Genomic DNA, 26772 nt, shown 5'->3' on the forward strand with positions numbered 1-26772 from the left:
AGTGACACGGAGCAATAACTCGAATGAGTTAATATGAGTGATTACCACAATCTTGCTTCTTTTGTTGCTTACCCCCCCCAAAAAAAAAAATTTCTAGTTTTATCCTGTTTTGTATGCAGCTATTTTTTTTTTTTTTTACAAGGTGGTCACCACTTATCAAGGCCCGGAAGCCACTCAGGGATAAGGGTTATTGTAAGTACAGTACGTTAGTGTGGATATTTAAAGTGTCTACTTAAGGGGGCGGTTCATCAGGAATTTGTTTACGTTGGACTTGAAGACATCCAAGTTGTTGTCAGGAGGGAAGCAGGCAGACGGAACAGAGTTCCACAGGCGTGCAGTTCTAAGAAAGAAGCGTTGTTCATGGAATCTACGTTTTGATTTAGGCATGGGGAAAGTTTTTGACAGTGGATTCAGCTAGACGGGTGTTGTTATCTGACGGATGAGTTTCTACTAAATAAGTAATTTTTTTTTTCAAGTGCTTATTTAGAATTACACACAATTAAAAGAAATACAGAAAAATATTTATTATGTACATACTAATCACAGAACGAGGCTGTCATGTTTCAAAAATCACGTAAATTGATATTTTTTCAAATTAAGAGATTCAAATATTATTAATGGCACTGAAGCTTTATAAAACATTGAAAGCCTACGAAGTCATCGATAAAAAATAAGTGTAGGGAAAATCGTAACTTACTTGGTTAGCATGTGTATGTGTAACAACAGAAAAAAATCGAAGAGAGGCGGGAGAGACAGGGGGAGAGAGGGGGGCTAAAATGATGTCACTTAGTTTTATGGCTGACGGTCACGTGAGCGCCGCAGACTATCGCCGTTTCTATGCAAATGAGACAGGTGAATAAAAACAGACGTGAAGCGAATAAGGGAACGAATTAGAAGAAGGCGTGCTACATACTTAGTCGTACGCAAGTCAACTTAAAAGAGTGTCAAGTTTTGCAGTTGGAAGTTTTGATAGAAGTGTGTCGAATTTACCTGAAAAATTGTTAATTTAACCATAAAAAGCGCTTTAAAATACTAATAAATAGAAAAAGAAATGACTTTTCTTGCCTTTGATAAGCGTTAGCGATTAATAATAAAACAAGACAAAAAATAGCATGGTTCGTAAATCTCGGTAGTCGAATCGAGTTTTAATTTTAACCGATTCTAAAAAACTTGGCGTCTCTCCTCGCTAACTAATAATTTTTGATTTCTTTAAAAAAATACTTGATCACTTAACGTGATTTTTGTAATATGACATCTTCCTTCTTTGGCGATTACGTACACCATAAAGATTTGTTTGTATTTTTTAAGTGTAATTCTAAAAAGTAGTTTTTTTAAAAACATTTGTTATGCGCAGTGTAAACAGCAAAGGGAAGCAATTCATACAAACAGACAAGGTGGGTTAAAAAATAGAGAGCCGATAATTGTGTAGAATTGCTTAGAAAGAGAGAGAGAGAGAGAGAGAGAGAGAGAGAGAGAGAGGGGGGGATGAAAACAACAAATTACTCTTACCAAAGGCAAGAAAAGTTACTTTTCTACTTTCTATTCAGTGGCCATTTTGTTTTGTTTCGGCTTATTGACATAATGCTGACGTTTTGCTAAATTTAAGATGCATAATGCTAACTAGACTTTTAATGGAAATGATTCCTCACTTAGTGACATATAACGAAACTAAGAACATTTTTTAATCACATTCTTCCATGACTGCAATTCATTTGCCGAACGAAAATCAAAAACTGCTTTTGATTAAAAGGTCCAATATTGAAGTAGTCAGTTCTCTCGCATTGCAAGAACTTAAACGACATAGTAATAAGGGAGATAAATCTTGAAGGCTTCATTTACTTTTCTTTTTCTGTGAAAAAGCTGTCAGTGGAAGAGGGGCTGTTATAGATTTTATCGCAAATTCTAAAAATCAAGAAGTCGGATCGAATAATAATAATTATCACCTTTTAATTTCTTGTAAAACAAAACTTACTCTAGAAAGGCTGTACATATTCTTTGTTATAGGACTTTTGAGTTCTTAGATAGAATTCAACTTAATTAAAAAAAACCCAACAAAAATACAGAAAATATTAACCAATCTTTATCACGGAACGAAGATGTCATATTCCAAAAATTACGTCAATTGATCAATTGATAAACATTTTTTTAACGAAAGGGACGCTATTTTTTATCCGCTATTTTTACAAATTAAGGGGAGACAACTCAATTCGGCCTATTGAGATCCAAATCAGGTATGTATAAGAATTTTTGTAGGAATTTTTGACAGCCCTAACACGAAACTGCGAATAAAATAAAAACACTCGTAGTTTATCTTTTAATAGTGGGTTTTTTAAATTTTCTTTATGGATTATACTTCCAAAATAAACTATCAAAGTTGTATAAAAAGTAATAGAAATATTATATTTTTATTTAAAAAAAAAAAACAGTAATGAAATTTATGGAATTTTACGAGTTCAGTATTTTTCAATTTTTAAACTTTAAAAATCTATCAAAATTTTTCTATTGATTCTATTTTTACGATATTTTCAGGGTCAATATGAAATTTTATGCCCTTTCCAATAAACCGAATATAATATTTTAGACAAACGTTTTTTTAATTCACCCCCCTATTTTGAAATGTCTATTAAAAAGTAAATAATTTTTATATATCAAAAATTGAAAATAAAAGATCAATAAATAATATATTCTAATTTAAAACAAACAACAAAAAAAAAAGAATAGTTTTTTTTGGAAATTTACCTGTAAAGTCCGAAGTTTAAAACCTTTTTTTTTAAGACCATGTTGTTTTTATTTTTTTTAATGAAACCTTGGTCCTTTCTCCTTTAATTGAAAAAAAAAAAAAATAGGGTGTGAATTACATTTTTCGAGTAGTTGGAAAGACAGGGGGTCGAATAAATTTACGCCCCCCCATTTTGAAATGTCTATTAAAAAGTAAATAATTAATTTACTCACCAAAGTTTTATATATAACACATTGAAGATAAAATATCAATAAATAATATATTTTAATTTAAAACAAAAAGCGAATAGCTTTTCTTTTTAGAAATTTACCTGTAAAGTCGGAAGTTTAAAACCATTTTTTTAAATCACAATGTTTTATTTATTTATTTTTTAAAAATAAAACCTTGGTCCTTGCTCCTTTAATTGAAAAAAAAAATAGGGTTTGAATTACATTTTTTGAGTAGTTATAAGCTTGGAAAGACAGGGGGTCGAATTATTCAATATTATTCACGAAGTTTCTGACACACCTAGCTATGTAATAGATACAATTTACCTGTAAAATCGCTAATAATCGTGTAAACAGATTTTCTATGTATAAAACTGTTTGATCAATTTACGTAATTTTTATAATATAAAGATTTTTTTCTATTTTCTTGTCGTTTTTAATCAAAACGAATCCTAATTTTTTATAACGAATGAAATAAAATAAATTGTTTTTGTATCTTTTGTACCGTGTCATATCGCTGTGACATGTTTAACTAAAATAACTTCAGTTTAAAAATATATTTTGATTGAATAGAAATGTGCTAGATAATTTATATATTCTGTGTAGAAATTAAAAAAAATGAATTTTAAATTAAAAAAAATAAACTACAAGTTTATTTTTTTTATTTCAAATTCATGTTAGAAGGTCATTTATTTTTACTATTTGTGGTTGATAAGTTAATAATAAACTCGTTTATAATTGAAAAATATAGAATTGCACTTATTTCTAAAAACAAAAATAAAGGCGGTGTCTAACTCTGTCCCGTGGGGAGACATTATAAATAAGTACCATGCACTTAATTGTCACGCGGTGAAGATGTTATATTCCAAAAAATCACGAAAATTGATAAAGTATTTTTTATTTAAGACAATTAAATTTTAAGCTTTTTAGTAATAATATATTTTAGCAGCTATTTATGAGCCTTTGAAAAGAAAAAAAAATAGCCAGATAGAGTTGTCCACCCTTGGCCGCTCTCAGTTTCAATCTAATATGGCGACTGTTTTTTTCTCCCATCGAGCACGGCATAAAACTTGAAAATAAACTACTTGATCAAATTAGGTAATTTTTTAAATATGCCATTTTCGTTCCGTGAAACACTTTCTTGTATTTTCTTTACTTAAAATGTTCATTACTAATGCAAGTCTAAATAGGTTGGGCCATTTTTATTAAATCTATAAGATTTTTAAACTTTGTGGACTTTGCTTGCTTGCATCTTGTCTTTAATTATCGTTGAGCGATTCCATCTTTTGAAAAAGGGATGACAGGGTGATTTGGACACTGTTTAAACATTGTTAATGTACATAGCCATTTAAGCAGTAACGGTTAGGAGCGCCGATTGTTGCATAGGTGGTCGAGTTTCAAACCAGGCTTGAGGTAGTTACTTGTCTAGCCGCACTGATAAGCTGTGATACAGCGAAACAGTACTGTATATAGATGAGTATATATATATATTTTATATATATATATATATATATATATATAATAAAAATGCGATGGTTGACGTTATGTTGTTTTGAAAAGAGAAAAACCGAATGAATTTATGAAATGATCAACTATGGTCCCTGTTGCAGAGGACATCTTCAGGATATTAAAAGGAAAAATGCAAAAAAAGAAAACGATCGTAGACCATACGAAAATGAAAAGGAAACAGTGTTAGAATCCCACCCATATTGGGAAGTGTGCCCATACACACACATAGTTTCCTTTATGGGTAGGATTCTAACAGTTTTCTTTTCATTTTCATATGGTCTATGATCGTTTTCTTTTTTTTTTTTTTTTCATTTTTCCTTTTAATATCCTGAAGATGTCCTCTGCAATAGGGACAAAACGTGGATCATTTCATAAATTAATTCGGTTTTTCTTTTTTCAAAACAACATATATATATATATATATATATATATATATATATATATATATATATATATATATATATATATGTATATATATATATATGTGTGTGTGTGTGTGTGTGTGTGTCGGGATAATTCCTGTTTGTTTTGCATATATATATATATATACACACACTAGTTTTGATCTCACTACTATATATTAGGTTCAATATAATAATGTATAGAGAATTGTCTCTATAATAATAAATACGTAATCTACACAAATAAAAAAATATCATTTTTAAGCGTATCTTACGACCGGGTAACGCCAGGCGGCCTTCTCGTTAACTTATAAAATTAAAGAAAAAAGTGGATTGCAAAATAAACAGTCATTGTTAGAAAATGTCGGAAATGAGTGAAACCTTACAATAAATGTTACATTATAAACCAAAATACATATTATTTGGATTCTTTGGACTATAGTGCTTATCTTGAGTGTTATTTTTTACAACGTTTCGGTCGGTGTAACCCCCGACTTTCTTCAGGGATATCTTGTCAAACTCAGGAATGTTTTAGTGGAACTTGATAATCTGCATAAAATTCCGAACGGAACCTTTTATTTAACGTATGGTAGCAGAAGAGTAAATGTCCTAAATCATTCGCAATTGTATTTTTATGTCACTCCCCCCGATGATTGAACCCTCACCCATCCCGCCAGAAAATTGTAACTACTACTGAATTTTACCAAGTAATTTATCCACTTCGCAAAGCGTATTTCTGGACAATACCATTATCAATTACATAGGACTTCTTTCCAGTCATGGCTGACGAAACGCGAACATGCTACCCTCGTTTTATTTATAAAAGGGTTCCGTTTGAAATTTTGTACAGATTCCTGAGTTCGACAAAATGCACCCGAAGACGGTCGGAGGTTACATCAACCGAAACGTTGTGCAAATAGCACATAAGGAGAGAACAGTAGTCTGAAGAATCCAAATAATATGAATAATCAATCCTCATCGCAAAAATTCAGAAACGTATAACCAAAATCGTTTGCCAAGCTTTCTTACAGAATCCTATATGAAATAAATGTTCCAAAAGTCCCAATTTGTTTTCACAGGTATCACTTTTAAATTTATCATCCTCTACAGCAGTTTCTTTTTTTTTTTCTTCAAAATATTTCGATATTTACATGAGTGTCCCAATGGTATAAAGTTCTGAATTAAAATGTTCAAACTAGTCAAAGAAAAATGAAGTTGGTATATATAAAAAATATGGATATATAATCAAATTTGTCTTTAAAAATGTTTTTTTTTTTTTTGTCTTTTGGAATTTTATCAGCGACCAAGTCTATAGGTTATTTTTCTCTTCTGATTTTATCTCACGGAAAAGAAAAAAACGTATGAAATTGTAGAAAATAGGCCGTCGGCCATTTTATTAGTTCTTCAAAATTAAAATGTTATCAACATATATATATATATATATATATAATTTTTTTCTCTTTATTTACATATGTTCTAGTTTTTTAAAATTTTTATTTGTATTTTGAAAAGAACTTGGAAACTGCAAAAGTTGCTGATTTCTTGAATTTGGATGATCGTTGAAAATGCGGTAGAGGTGGCAATGGCCGGGGGCAGGATGTGTGTCGACAGTCCGCCGGGGAGTTTCTGCCCAGCACATCAGAAAACTCACTGTCATGCAAAGGGGCAATAATCATATGTTGCTTATCTCCTTTACCACCAGGTGTCACTGCAACAAGTCCCTGAATATGCGTCTGTTGAGAGTGGAAGGAAAAAAATATATATGGAGGTTAGAGATGAGGATATAGTTTGGATATATAGTATTAATATATATATATAAATAAATGAAGAGAAGGAAAGGGGCGGAGAAAAACAGAGAGAGAGAGAGAGAGAGAGAGAAAGAAAGAGAGAGAGAGGGGGGAGAGAGAGAAAGTGGAACGGAGAGATACATATAGCTTAATATGAACACAATTATATGAATAGATAGATAGATAAGCTGACAGATAGATAGATAGATAGATAGATAGATAGACTGAGAGAAAAACTGATCCAGCAAGTAGATAAAACAGAATAGCAGCAACAAAATGAGGCAGGTAGGGCGCCCGATGTTGGGCGGTTGTAAGATATGCTTAAATATGCTATTTTAATTTATGCAGATTACATATTTATTATTATATAGCCAATTCTCTACTTCATTATTATATTGTACCCAATAATAAATAGTGTTTCAAAAAATGACTTGGATGTCATCATCTAGAATCGAAACCAAAACATTTAGCACTCCAGCCTTCGTCATTATCGTATGAGCTATCACCAGACGAATTGACTTTAATATATAAACGCAGTGGAGGCAAATTTTGGATAATGCTCATTTTCCAAACCACAACTTTTTTTTACTAACACAAGAAAAAAATTCATAACAAAATTTACTCCCGCATTAAACAAATCCCAATAACAAAACATATAACTACTCAAAACACAAAACACACGCGGACACATGCTTATGCAAGTGTGCTCCCTCACACACGAATCAAGACAAACACGATGAGGCACACGCACGCACGCACGCACGCACGCACTCACACGCATGTATCCGGCACAGGTACCAATATAATACCGATTGCTCAAACTAAGCAAATGACTAGGAACATGACGCACTATTCTGGATATATTAAAAAAAAACTCTCTAGACTAAAGCAATTTTAATCAATGTATGTATATGTGCATGTGTGTGTGTATATATATATATATATATATGTATACATATGTATATATATGTATATATGTGTGGGTGTGGGTGTATATGTGTGTATATATGTTTACTCTCATTCTTATTTATTTTCCATTTAATTTATACATATGCATGTCTATATATATATATATATATATATATATATATATATATATATATATATATATATGTGCGTGTATATGTATATATGTATCTATGTTTATACTAGGGATCAACCTTGTGCCTAACTAGGCCCTAGTGATAAAACAAGTAACTAGGAACACATTAGCCAATACAACACGACGTACCCAGGATAGAAACATTTACATATAAACACCCACACACACGGCCCAAATCAAGCATATCAAAACACTCACACACAACACGTCAACATACGCACACGAACACACAAGCGCACACACGCACTCCCTGTCTTTATATATCATGAACTTTTCAACAAAAAAGCAAACTCTTAACCAAAAAACTTTTAACTATGAACTTTAAACTAAAAAATATCTGAAACGAGCTAAATAATGCTCGATACGCATTATGAAAATATTAAAAAATATTCAAAAATGATAAAAGTCTTAAAAACCGACAATTGCTGGTAATTACACTCTTTTATTATATATATTGTTTTTAAAATATAATTATCCACTGACACTATATATATATATATATATATATATATATATATATATATATATATATATATATATATATATATATATAAAATGGGTTAATAAATGCCAACGAAAGAAAGATGTATATTTAAATAAGGGAGTAGTCACCAACAATGTGTATTTTTTAACATTATTTTATTATTCCGTGTCTTGGTTTTTCATTGAGAATTATGTTTAGATCATTGTAATAATGTTTTTAAGTCATTGAAATCGTTTACGTACGTTTCAGACGGTCTGATGCGTCCTCGTCAGAAATTATTTTCAAATGTGTAAAAATGGCGATTTTCGTTAGTTTGAAGTTTTTCCAAGGGGTGGAGGCTTGTAAGTGTTTATTATACATTGGTATGCTGAATTTTTTTTTTTTTTGGTTTGTCCAGGGAGATTTTGACCTGGCTGTAGTCAGTCAGTCGCTATTTCTTCCTGCTAATGTGTTTTTTCTTTTCCTTTAGAGTGGGGTAGGGCGTGTGTGTGTGTGTATGTGTGTGTGTGTGTATGCGTGTGTGTTTATGTGTGTGTGTGTGCGTGTGTGTTTATGTGTGTGTGTGCGCGTGTGTGTGTTTGCTTTTGTTGGTTTGGGAATGTGTATATTGATTTATAGTATTTTGGGGTTATTTGCTTTCTTAGGAAGGCGGCTGTGGTCCGAGGTCGTTACTAATGTGTATGTGTGGGGAGGGGGGACTGGCTCTTCTGAAGTAAGGGTAGGGGTGCTTTCATTCTATTTTGATATTTATTTTTAGAAAGAGGGGTGTATTTTACTACAAAATCTACACCCAAAAATAAACTTCACACTAGAACAAAGCTCCACAGAACTACCTTTCCTAGACATCCGAGTAACAATAAAAAACAACAACATAATCACAGACATCTACCACAAACCCACAGACACTCAGCAATACCTCCACTTCAAAAGCCACCATCCTAAAAACTGTCTAAAATCAATACCCTACTCCCTAGCACGTAGAGTCTGCACCATAGTAACAGACAGACACATCCGTTCAACTAGACTGAACGAACTACAAATAACACTGCGGAAAAGATGATACCCACTACCACTAATACAGAAAGGTATTGAACTGGCTGAAAAAATTCCAATAGACCAACTAAGAACCCCAAAAGAACACAACAAAGAACACATTCTAGCATACGTCTCTACACACAACACAAACAACCCAGAACTATTCACACAGATAACAAAAAACCTTATCCTCCTCAATCAGAACGACAAACTAAACAACATACTTAAAACAACAAAAATAATAAAAAGCAAACGCCAACCCAAAAACTTAAAACACGTCCTAACTTCCTCAAAACTCGTCCCACATACTACAAAAGGAGTTACAAAATGCAACAAACCGCGATGTGGAGTATGTGACATAATAATAGAAGGTAACACATACACATTCAAAAACCCAGCACAAACATTCAAAATAAAAAAAGGATCTAACTTGCACCTCCAGAAATGTAGTATATGCACTAAGATGCACAACATGCAACAAATCCTACATAGGCGCCACCAAAAATTTCAGCAATAGAGTGGCCTTACATAAGAGCAACATGAAAATTGCAGATAACAGACACCTCTATGTTTCAAAACACGTACACACATGCAGTGGAAACAGCTTCAAAATAATGCCAATCTTCCAAACAGACAATTATTTTTATTTACTTACACAGGAAAAAAACTTCATCACCAAATTCACTCCTGAACTGAACAGAACCTAATACCATCACACAAAAACATGAAATGCAAGGTACACTCGCATGCACACCCATACACATATACACACCCACACATAAATCAGAACCGACACATTAAAACACACACGTGCGCGCATACAACCACACACAGACATAACACCCCTATCTCTAATACAACACACTGAACAATACCAACCCTAATTAACCTCGAAACAAACAACACTAGGAGACACCTAGAACCGTAGTATAATATCTGTTCCAACACCTCGCTCCCTCCTCAGTCAGGGGAGGAGAACCCCCTTCTATCATCCCCCTCCCATACCTACACCCCCCAATGCCCCCCTCTGGGGAACAAAATCTTCCCCACACTAGGAACCGATCCTGGGTCTGGCCATACCCACATGGGGAGACAAATAAATAGAAACATTAAAAAATCCCCTATTTTAAATACACCCCTCTTTCTAAACAAACATAATATAAGACTAAAACGAAAAAATCACAATACTAAAATCCAAGAATCCAAAAAATAAATATCAAAATAGAATGAAAGCACCCCTACCCTTACTTCAGAAGAGCCAGTCCCCCCTCCCCACACATACACATTAGTAACGACCTCAGACCACAGCCGCCTTCCTAAGAAAGCAAATAACCCCAAAATACTATAAAACAATATACACATTCCCAAACCAATAAAAGCAAACACACACACACACACACACACACACACACACACACACACACACACACACACACACACACACACACACACACACACACTACCCCACTCTAAAGGAAAAAAAACCACATTAGCAGAAAGAAATAGCGACTGACTGACTACAGCCAGGTCAAAATCTCCCTGGACAAACCAAAAAAAAAAAAAAAAAATTCAGCATACCAATGTATAATAAACACTTACAAGCCTCCACCCCTTGGAAAAACTTCAAACTAACGAAAATCGCCATTTTTACACATTTGAAAATAATTTCTAACGAGGACGCATCAGACCGTCTGAAACGTACGTAAACGATTTCAATGACTTAAAAACATTATTACAACGATCCAAACATAATTCTCAATGAAAAACCAAGACACGGAATAATAAAATAATGTTAAAAAATACACATTGTTGGTGACTACTCCCTTATTTAAATATATATATATATATATATATATATATATATATATATATATATATATATATATATATACTAGCAGGCCGCCCGGCATTGCCCGATCGTCAAATACGCTTAAATATGATATATTTTATTAATGCAGATTTCGTATTTATTACATTGGACCCAATATATAGTACTGATTTAAAAAGTTAAAAGAAATGACTCGTGCGCCACCAGCGAAAATCGAAACCAAAACGGTTAGCTTAGTTTTTCCTTTGACTTTATGTCTGAGCTATAAAGACACGTTCGCTGCAAGAGTAAAAATTAAAACACGAACCAATAGCTATTACGTTATGTATGCATATTCGTAATGCCGTCGTTCGACCTTCAGCTGGCAAATTTCCTTTTGAATTTTTACACTTTTGCTCCAATGTCCGCCTGCTAAAACCCAAATATAATGTTTCGCATGGGTTCGAATACCCTATATATTAAGTTTCACGTCTGAAGACCAAAACCTAAAAGAAGAGTTTTGTAGGCAAATTATTTTAAACAAATATATATACGCACACGTAAATATATATATAAAGAGTTTGTGTTTACTATAAGCTTTTTACGCAAATATTACGCAAGTATAAATCATGTAGAATATCTGCATGAATATAATTACACGTAATAGTTAACTAAAGATGATCATCCCATAATAAAACCGAAAAAAACTAATAAGGAATTAATTAAAATGAATGTTTAAAAGAATATGCAAATTAGCTAGATCTTTTGCAGATGAATGCAATTTCCCGACCCATATATAACAAATTTGTATTTTGTATAAATAAAAAAGGGGTTTTAATACGAATATCAATACACAAAAACCCTACATTTATGGGAGTATATATATATATATATATATATATATATATATATATATGTATATATATACAAATGACAAAAGTTTATATCCAACATTTCATGATGTTGACCATCTTACAATTTATTCCTTTAATTACGTTGACATTTACAATTCTTGAACTCCAACAACTTCCCTATGTTAAAAAAGAATTTAGGAATAAACGTTAAGAACAGCTTTCAAGGTTGAGAGTCTTTATTCCCAAAGCCGTTCTTAATATTTCTTTTCTTTTGGTGGATTGATAGGTGCTATTTCTTCTGATGAGTTAAGGGGAAAAAAGATTCATCGATTGATATAATAATTAAATAAATGATTTTTACAAAACGGATACTGTCAAGAATTTTTGAATGTCAACGTAATTAAAGGAATAAATTGTAAGATGGTCAACATCATTAAATTTGGAATATAGACTTTTATCATTTGTTTATGTATGTATGTCTCTCTCTCTCTCTCTCTCTCTCTCTCTCTCTATATATATATATATATATATATATATATATATATATATATATAAAAGTGAAAGTGTCTGTGTGTGTCTGTCTGTCTGTCTGTGTACATTTCCCTACCAATAACTGTGTCAGTTTTTAGTCTACAGACTCGAAATTTTATATACAGGGTATGGAGATTTGGGAAAATCTTCCTAATCCGTTTTCGCCCAGAGATGTCTGTTAAGGGGTCAAAGTTCAACGATTTGACCTTTGAGAACTCTACCAAACTCCTCCGCCAACTTTGGATATAAATAATTGAAATTTGAGATATAGGTTCCTTGGAGGTTACATCGACCGAAATGTTGTGGAAATAACACTTCAGATGACAACAGTATTCAGAGAAAATCCAAATAATACACACAAATAGCATCGATTCAAAACAGAAAAATAAATTGCAAGTCAGTACACTGCCGGGCAACACCGTGTACGTAGAACTACATATTGATATTAAGTATCTCATTAGATAGCATATTTAATGAGACACTTGACTTTGTTTCTTAGCAACCAGGTTTTGAATGCAGGACCCTTACCTACCCTATCCCAGAGGAGGCCAAGGTTACTGTTAGGATGATCCAAGAAACGAGGGCGTAATCAGCATTCTGTCTAGTTTTATTATTTTTAATTATTTACTTAAAATGATAAAAGCATTTTATAGAGTCGTTTTAATAGTAACAATATATTTTCGAAATAATTGTCTGATATGACTCTTCTGCTGGTCAGGACTTCCTTGTCCGGTGAAGAATCTTCCTTGGTAGCTGGATCTTCTTAATGGACGAAGCGTCGTTATGGATAATGACCTATGCCGAGACATTGGCACGAAGAATATAGTTTTTATAATATATGTTATACATATTGTCTCCTCCTCACTGAGTTGGGCTGGCAAGGAGAGAACAAATGAAAAAGATGCCAAAAGAGATTGAGAGAGAGAGAGAGAGAGAGAAAGAGAGAGAGAGAGAGAGTAAAAGAGAGAGACAGAATGAAACGATATATATATATATATATATATATATATATATATTAGACATTAAGAGGAGAGTATAGATAGATATATAAATACCCGTTCACATACACCTTTCACGATAAAGCTAGAGCCCAGAATTAGATAGAATCGAGCAATTGCATCGACAACGTCACATCGTAGAATGTAGAACTGGATAAAAATATAAGAATTTAAAAATCGAGGCATAGCCAATAGATTGCGCCGTGGCCCATATGGTTAGGTTGTCAGTATTGCACATTTCATGAGTGCGACGACCTGGGCTCGCTCCTATGTCGGAGCATGTCACTGATGAGATGCAGTACATCGAAACCCACTTTGGGTCTGGCGTTGTCCGTTGTCGATGCAATTGCTCGATTCTATCTAATTCTGGGTTCTAGCTTTATCGTGAAAAGTGTATGTGAACGGGTATATATATGGAGCGAGCGATATTATATATATATATATATATATAGAGAGAGAGAGAGAGAGAGAGAAGAGAAATTGAAATGATGAAAAATAAAATTTACTATATTTATTAGTTCAGCAAATGTTCAACTAAGCAATATACCAATTTTTCCTTAAGCTCTTCTCGTCAGAGGAAATAACTAATAATATTTAAAAAAAAAATACTAATTTGCACAAATTTGAATACTCCTACCATTTCTAAAAAGAATAAAAAAACACTCACGAAAAGTTTCAAAACAGAAGCACATTGTTCAAGGAAGTGATTTGAAAATATTTGTGTTGAACTGTGCAATAATGGCTATGGATTCGATAGAGTCAAATGGCAAAATCCGGGAACAATGAATTAATTGATTACATAAACCACACGTCAAAAATTCGTAAATAGTGACATGAATAATTCTAATAAAATTCGAAACCAAAAGTCCATTGAAAGTCAAATTATGAATAGAAACATTTTCCCGTGGTATCTGTATCTATATATATATATATATACAGTGACGTGCAGGGAACGTTTTTGGAGTAGATGCCCAAGTGTAAAAAGAAAAAAATGAACACATCTCGGTAAGGCACAGGCCTATAATACATTCCTCTTTAAAACAGGAGTAAAAGGGGCAGGTACTTGGCACGCATAGCACCCCCTCTGCACGTCCCTATGTATATCTATGATACTATATCGAGCATCCTTATATTTATATTATTCAATAACATACGTATATATATATATATATATATATATATATATATATATATATATATATATATATATATATATATATATATATATATATATATATATATATATATATATATATATATATATATATATATATATATATATATATATATATATATAGACTTGTATGTAATATTAGCATTTCGGCCCGGCGTTGCCCGGGGGTTTGGAGGTGTATGTTGAGCAAAAAAAAGCGGTCAATTATTTTTAACTTTGAGCCCCATTATGACCCCTTAACATTTATTGTTTGGGACTCAAATCAAGTTATTAAGTTAGATCCATGTCCAAGGAACCTATATATAAAATTTCAACTGTTTAGACCCAAAATTGTCAGAGGAGTTTGGTAGAGTTCTCAAAGGTCAAATCGTTGAACGTTGACCCCTTAACAACAAAATTCCTGGGCGAAAACCGATTACAAAGATTTTCCAAAATCTCAGTACCCTGTGTATCAAAGTTCGAGTCTGTAGACCGAATATTGACAGAGTTATTGCGTAGACACACAGACACACAGACAGACAGACAGACAGACAGACAGACACATTCAGATTTTTTAGATATCTAGATATCTAGATAGGTAGATAGATAGATTAAACAAAAATACATACGCATACATAAATGTATATGCAAACAATTTTGTGTTTCCTGTAAACTTTTTACGCAAATATTACGAAAATATAAATCATGTAGAATATTTGCATGAATATAATCATACGTAATAGTTAACTAAAGATGATCATCCCATAAAAAACTGAAAGAACTAATAGGGAATTAATTACAATGAATGTTTAAAAGAATATGCAAATTAGCTAGATCTTTTGCTAGTGAATGCATTTCCACAACCTATATATAAGAAAATTGTATTTTCTTTTTAAATAAATAGAAAATAGGGGTTTTAATATGAATATCAATACACACAAAAGAAAATCGAATTTATAGGAGTATAGAAGATAGATACTGAGTTTTACTGAGTTCGTGTAATCCAGTAAATTTTCATATACCAATAAGTTTTAAGCCAAAGGGAGATGACTTAAAAAGTAAGCTATGAAATTATCATATTTCATAATTGAGCATTAATATATTGTATTAACAAAACCAAGACTTCAAAAAAGGAGTTGATAGCAACAAAAAGTGTATTTCATTGTAAGTTACAATTGTTTCAATACCAGTTCGACAATTTCAAGCATTATGGCGTTTGAAAATTTTCACAACCAGCATTTCTTCAGACTTCTTGAGTAAAAACACTCTTGACAATATAACATTTTTTAAAGAAAAAATTCCCTTAACGGAAAAGGGGCATGTGAAAAAAAAAAATTACCCATGAGGCATCCTCCGTAAAAAAAAAGCTCATTCAAATATTAATATATCATCTAATTTTCGTACCCTTATTTAAAAACCAATTTATAAGAAATTTCCACAAAAAATCGGTAGCCAATTAAAACATTTTTTTTATATATATCCCATTTATTGAATTCCTGAATTAGATTTCTATATTTCTTTATTTCACATAATTAATTGCTAGTAGATGAATTCTGTTTACTTCAACAGAAATCATCTACTAGCAGTTAACAACGTAATTAGATTATCTCCCTTCGTAATTGTTTTTTTCATAACTATATAGAAACATGCTTGATCCGAATGATAACGAATTTTAAAATATTAAATAATGAAAAATAGAATAGAATCCTTAACCCGAAATGCTGTATGAGGATTAATAAATATAATGTATCTCTTTTCTTTATTCTCGTATTCAATAAAATATTAACGCTAAAATGGTCTGAAATCTTAGTAATAAAACAATCGATAAATTGTAAACAATACTTGCCATAAATGAGCGAATACGGAACTAAAAATTAACCGTAACGTTATTTCAAGGTTATTATTGCCCACATTATAAATATAGAAATAAAATTTAAAAACTCTTTTTAAAAAATTAATTATGTGAGCGGTAGAAGGATCCCACCATTTTTCTAGCAACTTTGGCAATGGATTTGATATACGTGTTCCATTTCAGATCGGGAGTAAAATTACAGCCCAGAAGCGTGTCAAAACATGGAGTCTCCCCAAGACGAGAGCCATTCATTTCAGTTGATGCCAGATGGGGATCAGAGCGTTGATTATGTAAAGATAGAAACTTGGTTTTAGATGCATTAAAAGTAACCAGCCACTTTTCCCCCATTGTACCACATGCTCAAGATCAGAGGAGAGAGAGTCAGAGAGAACTTGGTCGTTTACGGTCTTCGAAGTCCTACCATAGATGGTAGTGTCGTCAGCATAAATGATTACAAATGATCTAAGAATGCGGTCTGGAAAATCATTGATGTAGATCAGGTAAAGCGTTGGACCAGGATTGACCCCTGAGGGACTCCAGCATTAATACTGAGAGCCTCTGATTTCTGCCCATCAACCACTACTCTTAAGAACCTATCTGAGAGAAATGATTTAATAGTTGAGAAGACATTTCCAGCTATACCATGACTCGTGATTCTTTATGTATCTACCGAACAAAAAAATACGATATTAATGAACTTTGCACTCAATATGGTCGTACAGTGGAAAGATAAAAGTGTCGCCTAAAGAAAACAACACTACAGCTTTATTTCAAAACGTTTTTGCAAAAACTAAATTCAGGTAACTTGATTATTTAGCAGAGCTGACATCTATTCAATGTAGCTTTCTTCAGCCTCAATCACCGCCTCGATATGGGTCTGGAACTTAGGACATGCCTTTTCCACAAGCGCTGACGGGAGCTCGGTGAATACTCGGCAGATGACGGCGATCAGGCTGGTTTTGGTGTTGTGAGAGGTCATGTTGGTGATGCTCTCGACGTATGATCCAACGAAATAGTCCAGCAGGTTTTATGTCAGGGGAGAAGGGGGGGCAATGAGAGAAGAGTACAAAGTCGTAGCACTCGTTCTGAAGCCAAGCCTGGGTCTCTTTGGACTTGTGGGCTGGCGCCGAGTCCTGCTGCCACACCCAGGGTCTGCCAGCAGCCACCTAATTGCATCACAGATCACCAGACTCATCAGCATATCCAGATACACTTTGGTGTTGACTTTCAAGCCGACTTTGAAGATGTGAGGTGGCATGATGTGACCCTAACTTGAAATCACATCAAAGACGATAACCGTTTCCAGAAACTTTGTTTTCATCACCCTGTGCACGTCCTCAAATGTTGAACCGTCCGGATTTGCATTTTTCTTGGGAGGGGGACTGGCAATGGTTCTGTTGTCATAACTTGTATCGGTAGAGAGCATGAATTGTACAGCGGCGCATCTCCGATCTCGCTCGCTGAACGTTGTGCCAATTTCAGATATGATAGAAGACTCCTATCGCTCTTGGAATTTGTGTACAACTGGCCAACTAGTAGATGGTCTGCAAAAAAAAAAAAAAAAGAAAAAAAAAAGAAAAAAGAAAACCGGAATCGTCATGTTGTCTTTTCTAATGCGACAATTTAATCGTTCCATCCTGTATTTTATTAACAATTCCAGAGATGACATTTCTTCGGTCATCCTTCGGTCGTGGCACTTTATAGCTGACATAAATATAAACACATTTATAAATGTTACCTTTGTGCTTATTTTGTATGTTTTTTTTAAATGTTTATGCAAACATTTCAGAATAGAACTAAAATGAAAAAAACAACTAAATTTAATATTTGTTCATCCATAAGAAATTGTGAACAATTTCTTATGGAGACAAAACCCCAATTAAAAAAAGTGCATAAATTCCTTATTATATTGTCTAACCATATTATACTATCAGGCCGCGTAAAATACACATACATATATTTTACTTCATACAGAAACTGAGACATGTGCATGCGAGTATTGTGTTTTTTTTCTAAACAGTTCACCACTTGTAAGTAAAAAAAAATACCTAAGCTGAAATCGAAACTAAAACCTAAAGACAGTAAGTAAATCAATTATGTCAGCTTGACGTGATCTTTAAAAAGTGTTTTCAAACCTACTTATTCTTAACATAAAGAATCCGTCATGTGAACGATCTAAGCATGCGCATTCAGGAAACAGTTGACAAACAGATTAAAATCCAATGACCCCTTACGTATTAATTTTTCAATTTTGACTCGTTAGCAGCCGCCCTTTTCTCCGGGTGAAAACCGATTAAAAATTTTTCCAAATGTCTGAATAGCCTATATACTAAATTTCAGATTTGCCGATAAAAAATTCGTGGAGTATATAGGCTGAAAAATGTCCTCACGCACACACATTCTCACTTTTATGCCAAATATGATGCTTAAGTTGGTGGAAAAAATGGTTGCATCATTTTATCGCCTCAGAAAGTGTAACGTGACTGTTACGCTCGAACCATGCTTGTTACAGTTAAAACATCTCTCAGACTCTAACCCTGTCTGGTACCGTCGCATAGGAACAATAGATAAGTAAATATATAAATCTGACTCGGCTTTTCTTCTGTTTTAGCAAAAGGCATTTATTTCCATTACTTTCCAAACAATGCCTGCTTCTTGTTTTTATCTAACTGTTCATTTCGTTTGCCATGAGATTAACAAAACCCTACCGTCTCGACACCAGCTTAAAAGTATCTCGCCACCACCATGGAGACACCCGTCCATCTCACCCGACCCACGTTTTTCTTTTTGCTTCTCTCCATGTGGTTTATTTTTTCCTCCTGTTTTCTTTTTCTTCTGACACAAGCCTGCGCACAATTGCCAATTTGCATACGCGCTCAAAACGATTGCTGCTGCTGCTAATATCATGGCAAGTTATCCGTCCTTCGGCTGATGCTCATATCTTCACACGCGCTCATACTTGCTTTGTTACAAAAGCACCACATCCATAACACAACCCTCAGAAACAGATGCGTCCTAAGATTTCGATTCATATATTTTTAGCACGTGTCACACTGCTGCTGATGTGTGTTCATGAAAGTTAAATATTTTTACTTTTTCTCCCACGAGTTGTTTTAAGTACTGCTCATTTGACGTGGAGGACGTGCATGTTGTTCAAACTGTTATGTGTCGCATTTCCTTCGAGTTACATTTTTTACTAATGAGTTACTGCTTACCAAGGCTTAAACGCTACTCGAGGATAAGGTTTAATGTTTCCGTCAGGTAGACAATGAGACAACACAATGAGGATTAGTACAAATGGGGGGAACTGGGCAAAATTTGATTATTTAAATGGACTTCTCAACAAGAATTTGTTTTCATTCAACTTGAAAACGACTATGTTTTAGTCAGTTGGGAAGGAACTCTGCAGTATTGTGTTTCGCACTTTAGCAATGCTAATTTAATCAGAAACTTTGCTGATAGAAGTTCCGTTTAGGTTTTAGTATGCACAGAGAGAGAGAGAGAGAGAGAGAGAGAGAGAGAGAGAGAGAGAGAGAGAGAGAGAGAGAGAGAGAGGGGAAATTATTGAAAGTGGCTGTAGCAAGATGAGATTTTGTGAATGTTTTACAAGGGGCGAAGAACTATAAATTGGAGCCCACTCGAACGCTTGCCATGAAAATAACCGTGGTAGAGAAGACTAGCAATTTCTCTCCTGTTAGAAAGAGGCTGCGTGTGTGTGCGTGTTTGTGTGTGTGAGTGTTTGTGTGTGTGTCTGCGCGTGCGTATGTGTGTGTGTATGTGCGTGTGTTGAAGAGACTAGAAAAGAAACTCTGTTCATGAAAATTCTGTTTAACTCCACAAAGCCAGTAACACAGTAGAAAAAAAAATGAAAATTATTTACTGTGGTTGTAGATAGATCAGTTTTTATTGCTATTGCTTTATGGGGAATTGGAGGTATACATTTAAGCTCAGTCGAACAGCTACCATGAAATTAATGACAGAGTAGAGAAAGAGTAGCAATTTCGCTTCCTCTATGAGAAAGAGATTGTGAAGAAGAAGTTTTGGTTTTGTTTTGGTTTTGATTTGGTTTTGATTTGGTTTTGGTTTGATTCAGTTTTGTTTTGGTTTGATCGGTTTGGATTTGTTTTATTTGGTTCAGTTTTGCTTTTGATTTGGTTCAGGTTTGGTTCGGTTTTTTTTTTGTTCGGTTTTGTTTTGGTTTGGTTGGATTTTATTTAGTATTGGCTTGTTTTTTTTTTAATGTCATATCCACCATTTTACGATTATTTCGTGCCGAAACATGATAAAATACTAATCATGTCTATTTTACCACACATTTCTTTTGGGTGCTGTATAATGTTCAAATACAATAGAAAGACTTGTTTCACGGCATATCAACCCTTTTAGGGTTATTTAATGCCATAAAATAACTAGGGTAAATATGATTAGTTGAACACAGATTGTTATTTCATACATAATAGGGGGTTCATACCTCCACAGTCGTATCTCCACTATAATGTAATTGCATCGACGACCCCCCTCGAAGTATTAGGAAATAAATGAAAAAATATTAAAAACAAGAAGAAATAAGTTTATCAGCAGAACAATAGAGAGGAAAGTTGTTCACTAAGGAACAAAAAAGAAAGCTCAATAGGATTGTTAATCAAGGTGTGGAAGACAAAAGATAGGTCAATAGATTTTAAAATTAGTTTTAGACACTGAGTTTTGTCGACAGTTGGAGACAGTCTTGGGTTTACGACGATTGACGACAGTTTGAGTTGGACACACTCGAAGGCAGGTCGTAATTTTGACAAGATAGAGAGGGCTTTAGGGAATTGAGATATGGTGACGTCAACCAACGACAAAGAGGCCTCGACACACTATGTAGATGTGAATATCAGCATTCAGAGGATTAATGGTGTCACACACATCCAAAACGCAAGTGATATTTACAGAAGTTTGTGTTTTTGCGTTTTGCTTTATTTTTTTTTTATATACTTGTGAACCCGTACACGCTCCTCTCGGCATGTACCAATGTGAGAGATGACGAAGGAGAATAAGACATTGGAAACATCTTTGAGGTCGGCGTTTGTTGTTGAGTGAGGGTTGTGGCGCCTGATTTTATTATATTACAGTAAGCTTGCTTAACGGTGACTCCGTAATGCATAAAAAATAATCGACAACCAAACTACCAATTTTAGATTGGGCGGGGGGGGGGACGCTGATTACTGAAGATTATTCAATTGTTATGGACAGAGGAGAAAACCGTTCTTCCTTTCTGCCACCTTTCGTTCTTCTACTAGTCCTACTACTCTTAGTCTTTCTTTTGTATTGTTTATCTCTTCTTCATTAATACTGTCCTGTTCTATTCAAAACTCAGTAGTAACGCAACCATAATTAATGCGACTAGGATCACTGACTTTTCCAACGCTACCAATTCCACAAACACTCCCCCTCTCCCCGCACTGCATTACCATTATCGCTAGTGCTGACATTGTTGGCCTTTCACAACGACCAACGGTGTCAGGACTATGGGCTTATTGTAAAAAGGGTGGAAATAGAAGAACTAAGGAAATTAAAGAAATAATGAAGGTTCAGGTCTTCTCCCAATGTGACTCCCCACTTATCCCCAATCACTTGCCTATTCCCCTTAAAGACAGTATGGTCCCAATAACGTCTTCTCGCCTCCCATCCCCGACCATTACCAACTGCTTCCTTAATTCTGCCAAACATTGAGTCATCTTTTCGATTCCAAGAAATGCTTTCGTATTCCTTTGCCCCGCTCTCTTCTTCGGTTCCATTAGACTCTGTGGACTTTTCTAAACGTCTCCTGCTTGTCGATCCAAGCCAAGACCTTTCCTTTGTGGTTGTTGCACTGATTAGAATAAGAAAAGGACATAGAGGACAATGAAGGATAGATAGATAAATAGACAGATAGATAATATGAGACACACTAGAGATAAAAGAAAATTTATAGAGAAAGAAAATAAGAAAAGGGAAGACAGATAGAGAAACAGATAGATAGATACATTATATATATATATATATATATATATAGAGAGAGAGAGGGGGGAGAGGGAGAGAGAGAGTTAGAAAAGGAAAGGAAAAAAAAGAAAGTGAAAATAGAACAAAGAGAGAGCGAAAGAGACTATAAGGGGCATGAGAGACAGAAGGAGATATAGAGAAAGAGAGTAAGAAAAGAAAGTAAAAATAGAGAACAAGAAAGATATATACATAGAAAAGTAAAGAGCAAGAGAGAGAGAGAGAGAGAGAGAGAGAGAGAGAGAGAGGAAAGCGAGAGAAGAGAAATGGTTCAAGAGCAGAAAGAGTAAAAGAAAAATGTTTCAGAAAGAAAATTGCAAAATGTAAAGTTAGTTTTTAATATGGGTCATATTCATGCAGAAATAGAAACTCAGGACAAAAATAAAATCTGACGGTTTTCATTCACTAACTAAGGACAGAACAGATACTACATTTTTATTTTAATCAAAAAGTGAAGGCAAGTCTAATATAAAGTATTAGAAAAATATCCGTCCCTTGTCGCGACCATATTTAGGAATGTATACTTGCTGCATTTGCTTACATGTTATCAAATAGACGAGAACCGAAATCGCTTGTTCTTAATAACAAGCTATTTCGGTTCCTTTAATATTTAGAGTATATTCAGGAACATGATGTTCTTTTTTATTTTAATCACCGGCGATGGTTTACAATAGTTAACCTCCACAAAAACCAAATTGAAAGAAAGACAATAAATAAATGTTTCCAAAGACAATAAAAGTTATTTTTCTACCTACCTGGATAATTGTATTTTCTTGTTTGTATATATTATAAAAGTGAACTTGTCTGTGTGTGTCTGTATGTGCGCGGAATAGTCTACCAAACTACTCTGTTAATTTTTTATCTACAAACTTGAAACTTGATATACAGGGTACTTCGATCTGTGGAACAAATTCAGTTTGTTTTTTAGTCGAAAAAAAAGAGCTAATAAAGTGGGAAAAAATAAAAAAAATTGGAACTTAGCAGATGTGAGTTGATTTTAGGTGTATCCATTACGCATGCGCAAATATGCATTTATACAGTTAATTGCGTCATTTTTTTTTAATGTTTGATACCCATCTATCCTTAGGTCAGATGGTAGCAAATACTGCTATGGGTTTGGAATTCAATTCTTGCACTCAAATTATTAGAAGACGACTTGTTGAAATCAGTATTATATATTGGGCACAATATAATTATCAATAGAGAATTAGCTTTATAATAATAAATACGAAATCCGCATAAATTAAGGCATCGTATGTAAGTGTATTTTATTATGGGACAACGTCAGGTTTTATTTATTTAATTTTTTTAAATTCAATTTTCACCCCAAACAAGGCACAGTGCCACTTTGAAGCAGGGGGCTACTATCAGGGACTTAATTAGCGGGGTCATTATGAAGGGAGATGAGTAGAAAGATGTTTGTTAACATTACACTTGAACTTCTGCATATCATTGCAGTTGGGAAAGCAGACTCCCGGAAGGGAGTTCCAAAGACCCGCAGTTCTGGGGAAGAAACTATTGGAGTAGATATCCGGGGTGTTTACAAGGAGAAATGACTCAACATCATCTAAGTTAGTTCTAAGCCCGCGGATATTAGGTATCCCTGCTATTAATAGAGAGATAGGTTAAAACCACTGAAAATAAAATATGTTAGAATTCGAAGCAATTGATTGGCGTTTTACGATGTTGATTTGATACAAATTGAAATATTGAAGTTTTTATAGTTTACTTTTTTTAATTAAATGTAAAAGTCAGCTGAAATGGTCGAGAGAGAAAGAGAACCAAATTTCGGATTTTTTATAAGGGAGTCACCAATTATCAAAGCTTGAAGGCCACCCGAGGATAAGGATTCATGATTTTAATGCGATCAGTGAGACAACTGCGTAATGATCATAAGTTATGAAAATTAAGTTGAATTTGATTATTTAAGGGCGCGGTTCAACAAGAAGTTTAAATTGGACTTGAAGACGACCACGTTGTAGTAAACTGGAAAGCAGACCCACGGTATGAGTTCCACAGGCGAGCAGTTCTAGGAAAAATCCTTTTTTAATAGAAATTGCATTTAGATTTAGGCATAGATAGAGAATGAGGGAAAGTGTTACGAGAAACGTGATTGTTGTTAATGTTTTTTGCGGGGGGTGGGTAACGATACATTGAAGTTTGATTAAATAATTGCCATGAAAATAATGATAGAGCTGAGACAGACTCGCAACGTCTATTCCTGTAAGAAAGAGAATGCAAGGAGGAGAGAAATAAACCACCTACTAGATTTTAAAGCTGTTTTTTAACCTGTCATAGCAAAGCAGAGCAAAAGTATTCAATTTCAAGACGTATTGGCTCGGATATGGGACTAAAAATTTCCACTTTTAGATCAACAGTATTTAGTTCTCTCACATTGCAAGAACCTAGATACTAGGGTCGACAAATGGGATTGAGAAGTCAGCGCCCCAGAGGAGGGGCACTCTGATACGGAAAAAGTGCCTGGACAGCCCGGTTGGCATTCCCCGGTGACGGAGCCTCAGGCAATTAGCAATGAACTAAATCTTTCTCCAAGAGAGAAGGCAAAGCCTGGGAGGGTGGCCTCCTAGAACTGCACAGAACTAAACTCACACATTAAAATCAACAGGGACCGGGTAATTAAATGAATGGTCTAATCTCCGTTGATTTTAAGGTGTCAGGATGAAACTCGCTAGCCGGATTCTAGATCAATTGATGCAAAATATCATGCGAATATGTGGCCTCCTAGAACTGCACATATGTAAGAGGTTATAAACTGAGATGTACATCATTGCCGAATTTACAGTACTGATATTATAAAGGGGCAAAGTAATGGAACGCCATCCAAATATCTTTCAATTCCTCCGTCTCTATATTTCTCTCATCTCATGCCACGACGTGTCAGGAATATGACTTCACAAAATGGCGTTTAACACAAGGACATGATTCATAGCAAGATAGTTTACTGAAAATCGTATCTGTGGCAACATGGCGACTTTCCGGCACCTTGCTCGTTAGAATTGTCCCTTAGATGACTGCCCCTTGATTAATAAGTTTTTCAAAAGCAAAAGTGAACGAACAGGAGAATTTTAAGCATGGTATCATCATCATCAGCTTCTAACAACCCTGCTACAACCCCCCCTCCCCACTAACACTATTCCCGAATTGAGTTCTTTATTATCTCCCCTGATTATATCAGTTCGTTAACGTGTCGTAAAGGTGTAACTCACAGTTCATAGTCTCTTCCATCGTTTTATCGTATTTTGCTTCTGTTGGTTCACGAGTGAAATTTCTCAGTGAGCAAGAAAGGAAGTCTTGAGTTTCGTGAGTCAGACGGAGAAAGTTGATGAAGCATAAAGTTGCAAAGGGAAAAGCACACACACACTATATATATATATATATATATATATATATATATATATATATATATATATATATATATATAAACAACATGACTGACGAGAGCCTAACATTATTTACGTTTACCATTAACTGGTCCCCTTTATGTTGGCCTTGAAACCGACGGTACAAATGTTTTTCTGAACTTCTGTACTATTAAATAAATAAATATTAAGCTCTTATATTGAACAAGTTTTTCTTTGTAATCGAGCACTTTGTTGGAATTCTTTCCCCCCAAAACAGTAAACAAATATATATATATATATATATATATATATATATATATATATATATATATGTGTGTGTGTGTGTGTGTGTAAATATATTTGCGTGTTCGTGTATATAAATATATTTCACTCAATATATATTTATATGTTATATATATATATATATGTGTGTGTGTGTGTGTGTAAATATATTTGCGTGTGCGTGTATATAAATATATTTCACTCATTAATATATATTTATATGTTATATATATATATGTGTGTGTGTGTGTGTGTGTGCGTGTGTATGTGTGTGTATGTGTGTGTGTGTATACACTGCCTTAGACACATTCTTGGGTTAAAATGGGACAGTTTTATCCCTGATACATGTGTATTGAATAGCGAAAAAAACACCAGAATTGCTACCATTGTTATTAAGAACCAGATGCATGGGACAGGTCATCTCGTCCGGCGTGATGACTACCGACCCCCAAAACAGTTGTTTTATGGTGCACTCCTTCTTGGCAAAAGACCCCGGCAATTGTTTCAAAACTACTGGGACAAATTTAAACCTTATGTCGTTTGAAAATTTTCACAAGAACAGCCTTTCCTCAGACTTATTGAATAAAAACACTTTAACAATGAACAATATGGAATCCATTTTTCTTTAGGGAAAACATGAGAGAATAT

General features: G+C 34.0%; 1 protein-coding gene across 2 annotated transcripts in view; it reads right to left on the reverse strand.

The window, feature by feature from the left end:
• The window catches only part of LOC145241984 (protocadherin gamma-A11-like), a 257734-nt gene that overhangs the window by 121248 nt on the left and 109714 nt on the right, over positions 1–26772 (reverse strand). The window contains exon 3 of one of the 2 annotated variants that reach the window (XM_080104857.1): positions 6320–6589. The exons of the other annotated variant lie outside the window; for it this stretch is intronic. Within the exon in view, the coding sequence (XP_079960983.1) occupies positions 6350–6589 (240 nt within the window). The 3' untranslated portion in view covers positions 6320–6349. Of the gene's footprint in view, positions 1–6319; positions 6590–26772 lie in introns of those variants that run through there. 2 annotated transcript variants of the gene reach the window in all.

This window comes from Euprymna scolopes, chromosome 21 (assembly GCF_053919585.1).
Source record: "Euprymna scolopes isolate OS-2025 chromosome 21, ASM5391958v1, whole genome shotgun sequence".
Taxonomy (NCBI): domain Eukaryota; kingdom Metazoa; phylum Mollusca; class Cephalopoda; order Sepiida; family Sepiolidae; genus Euprymna; species Euprymna scolopes.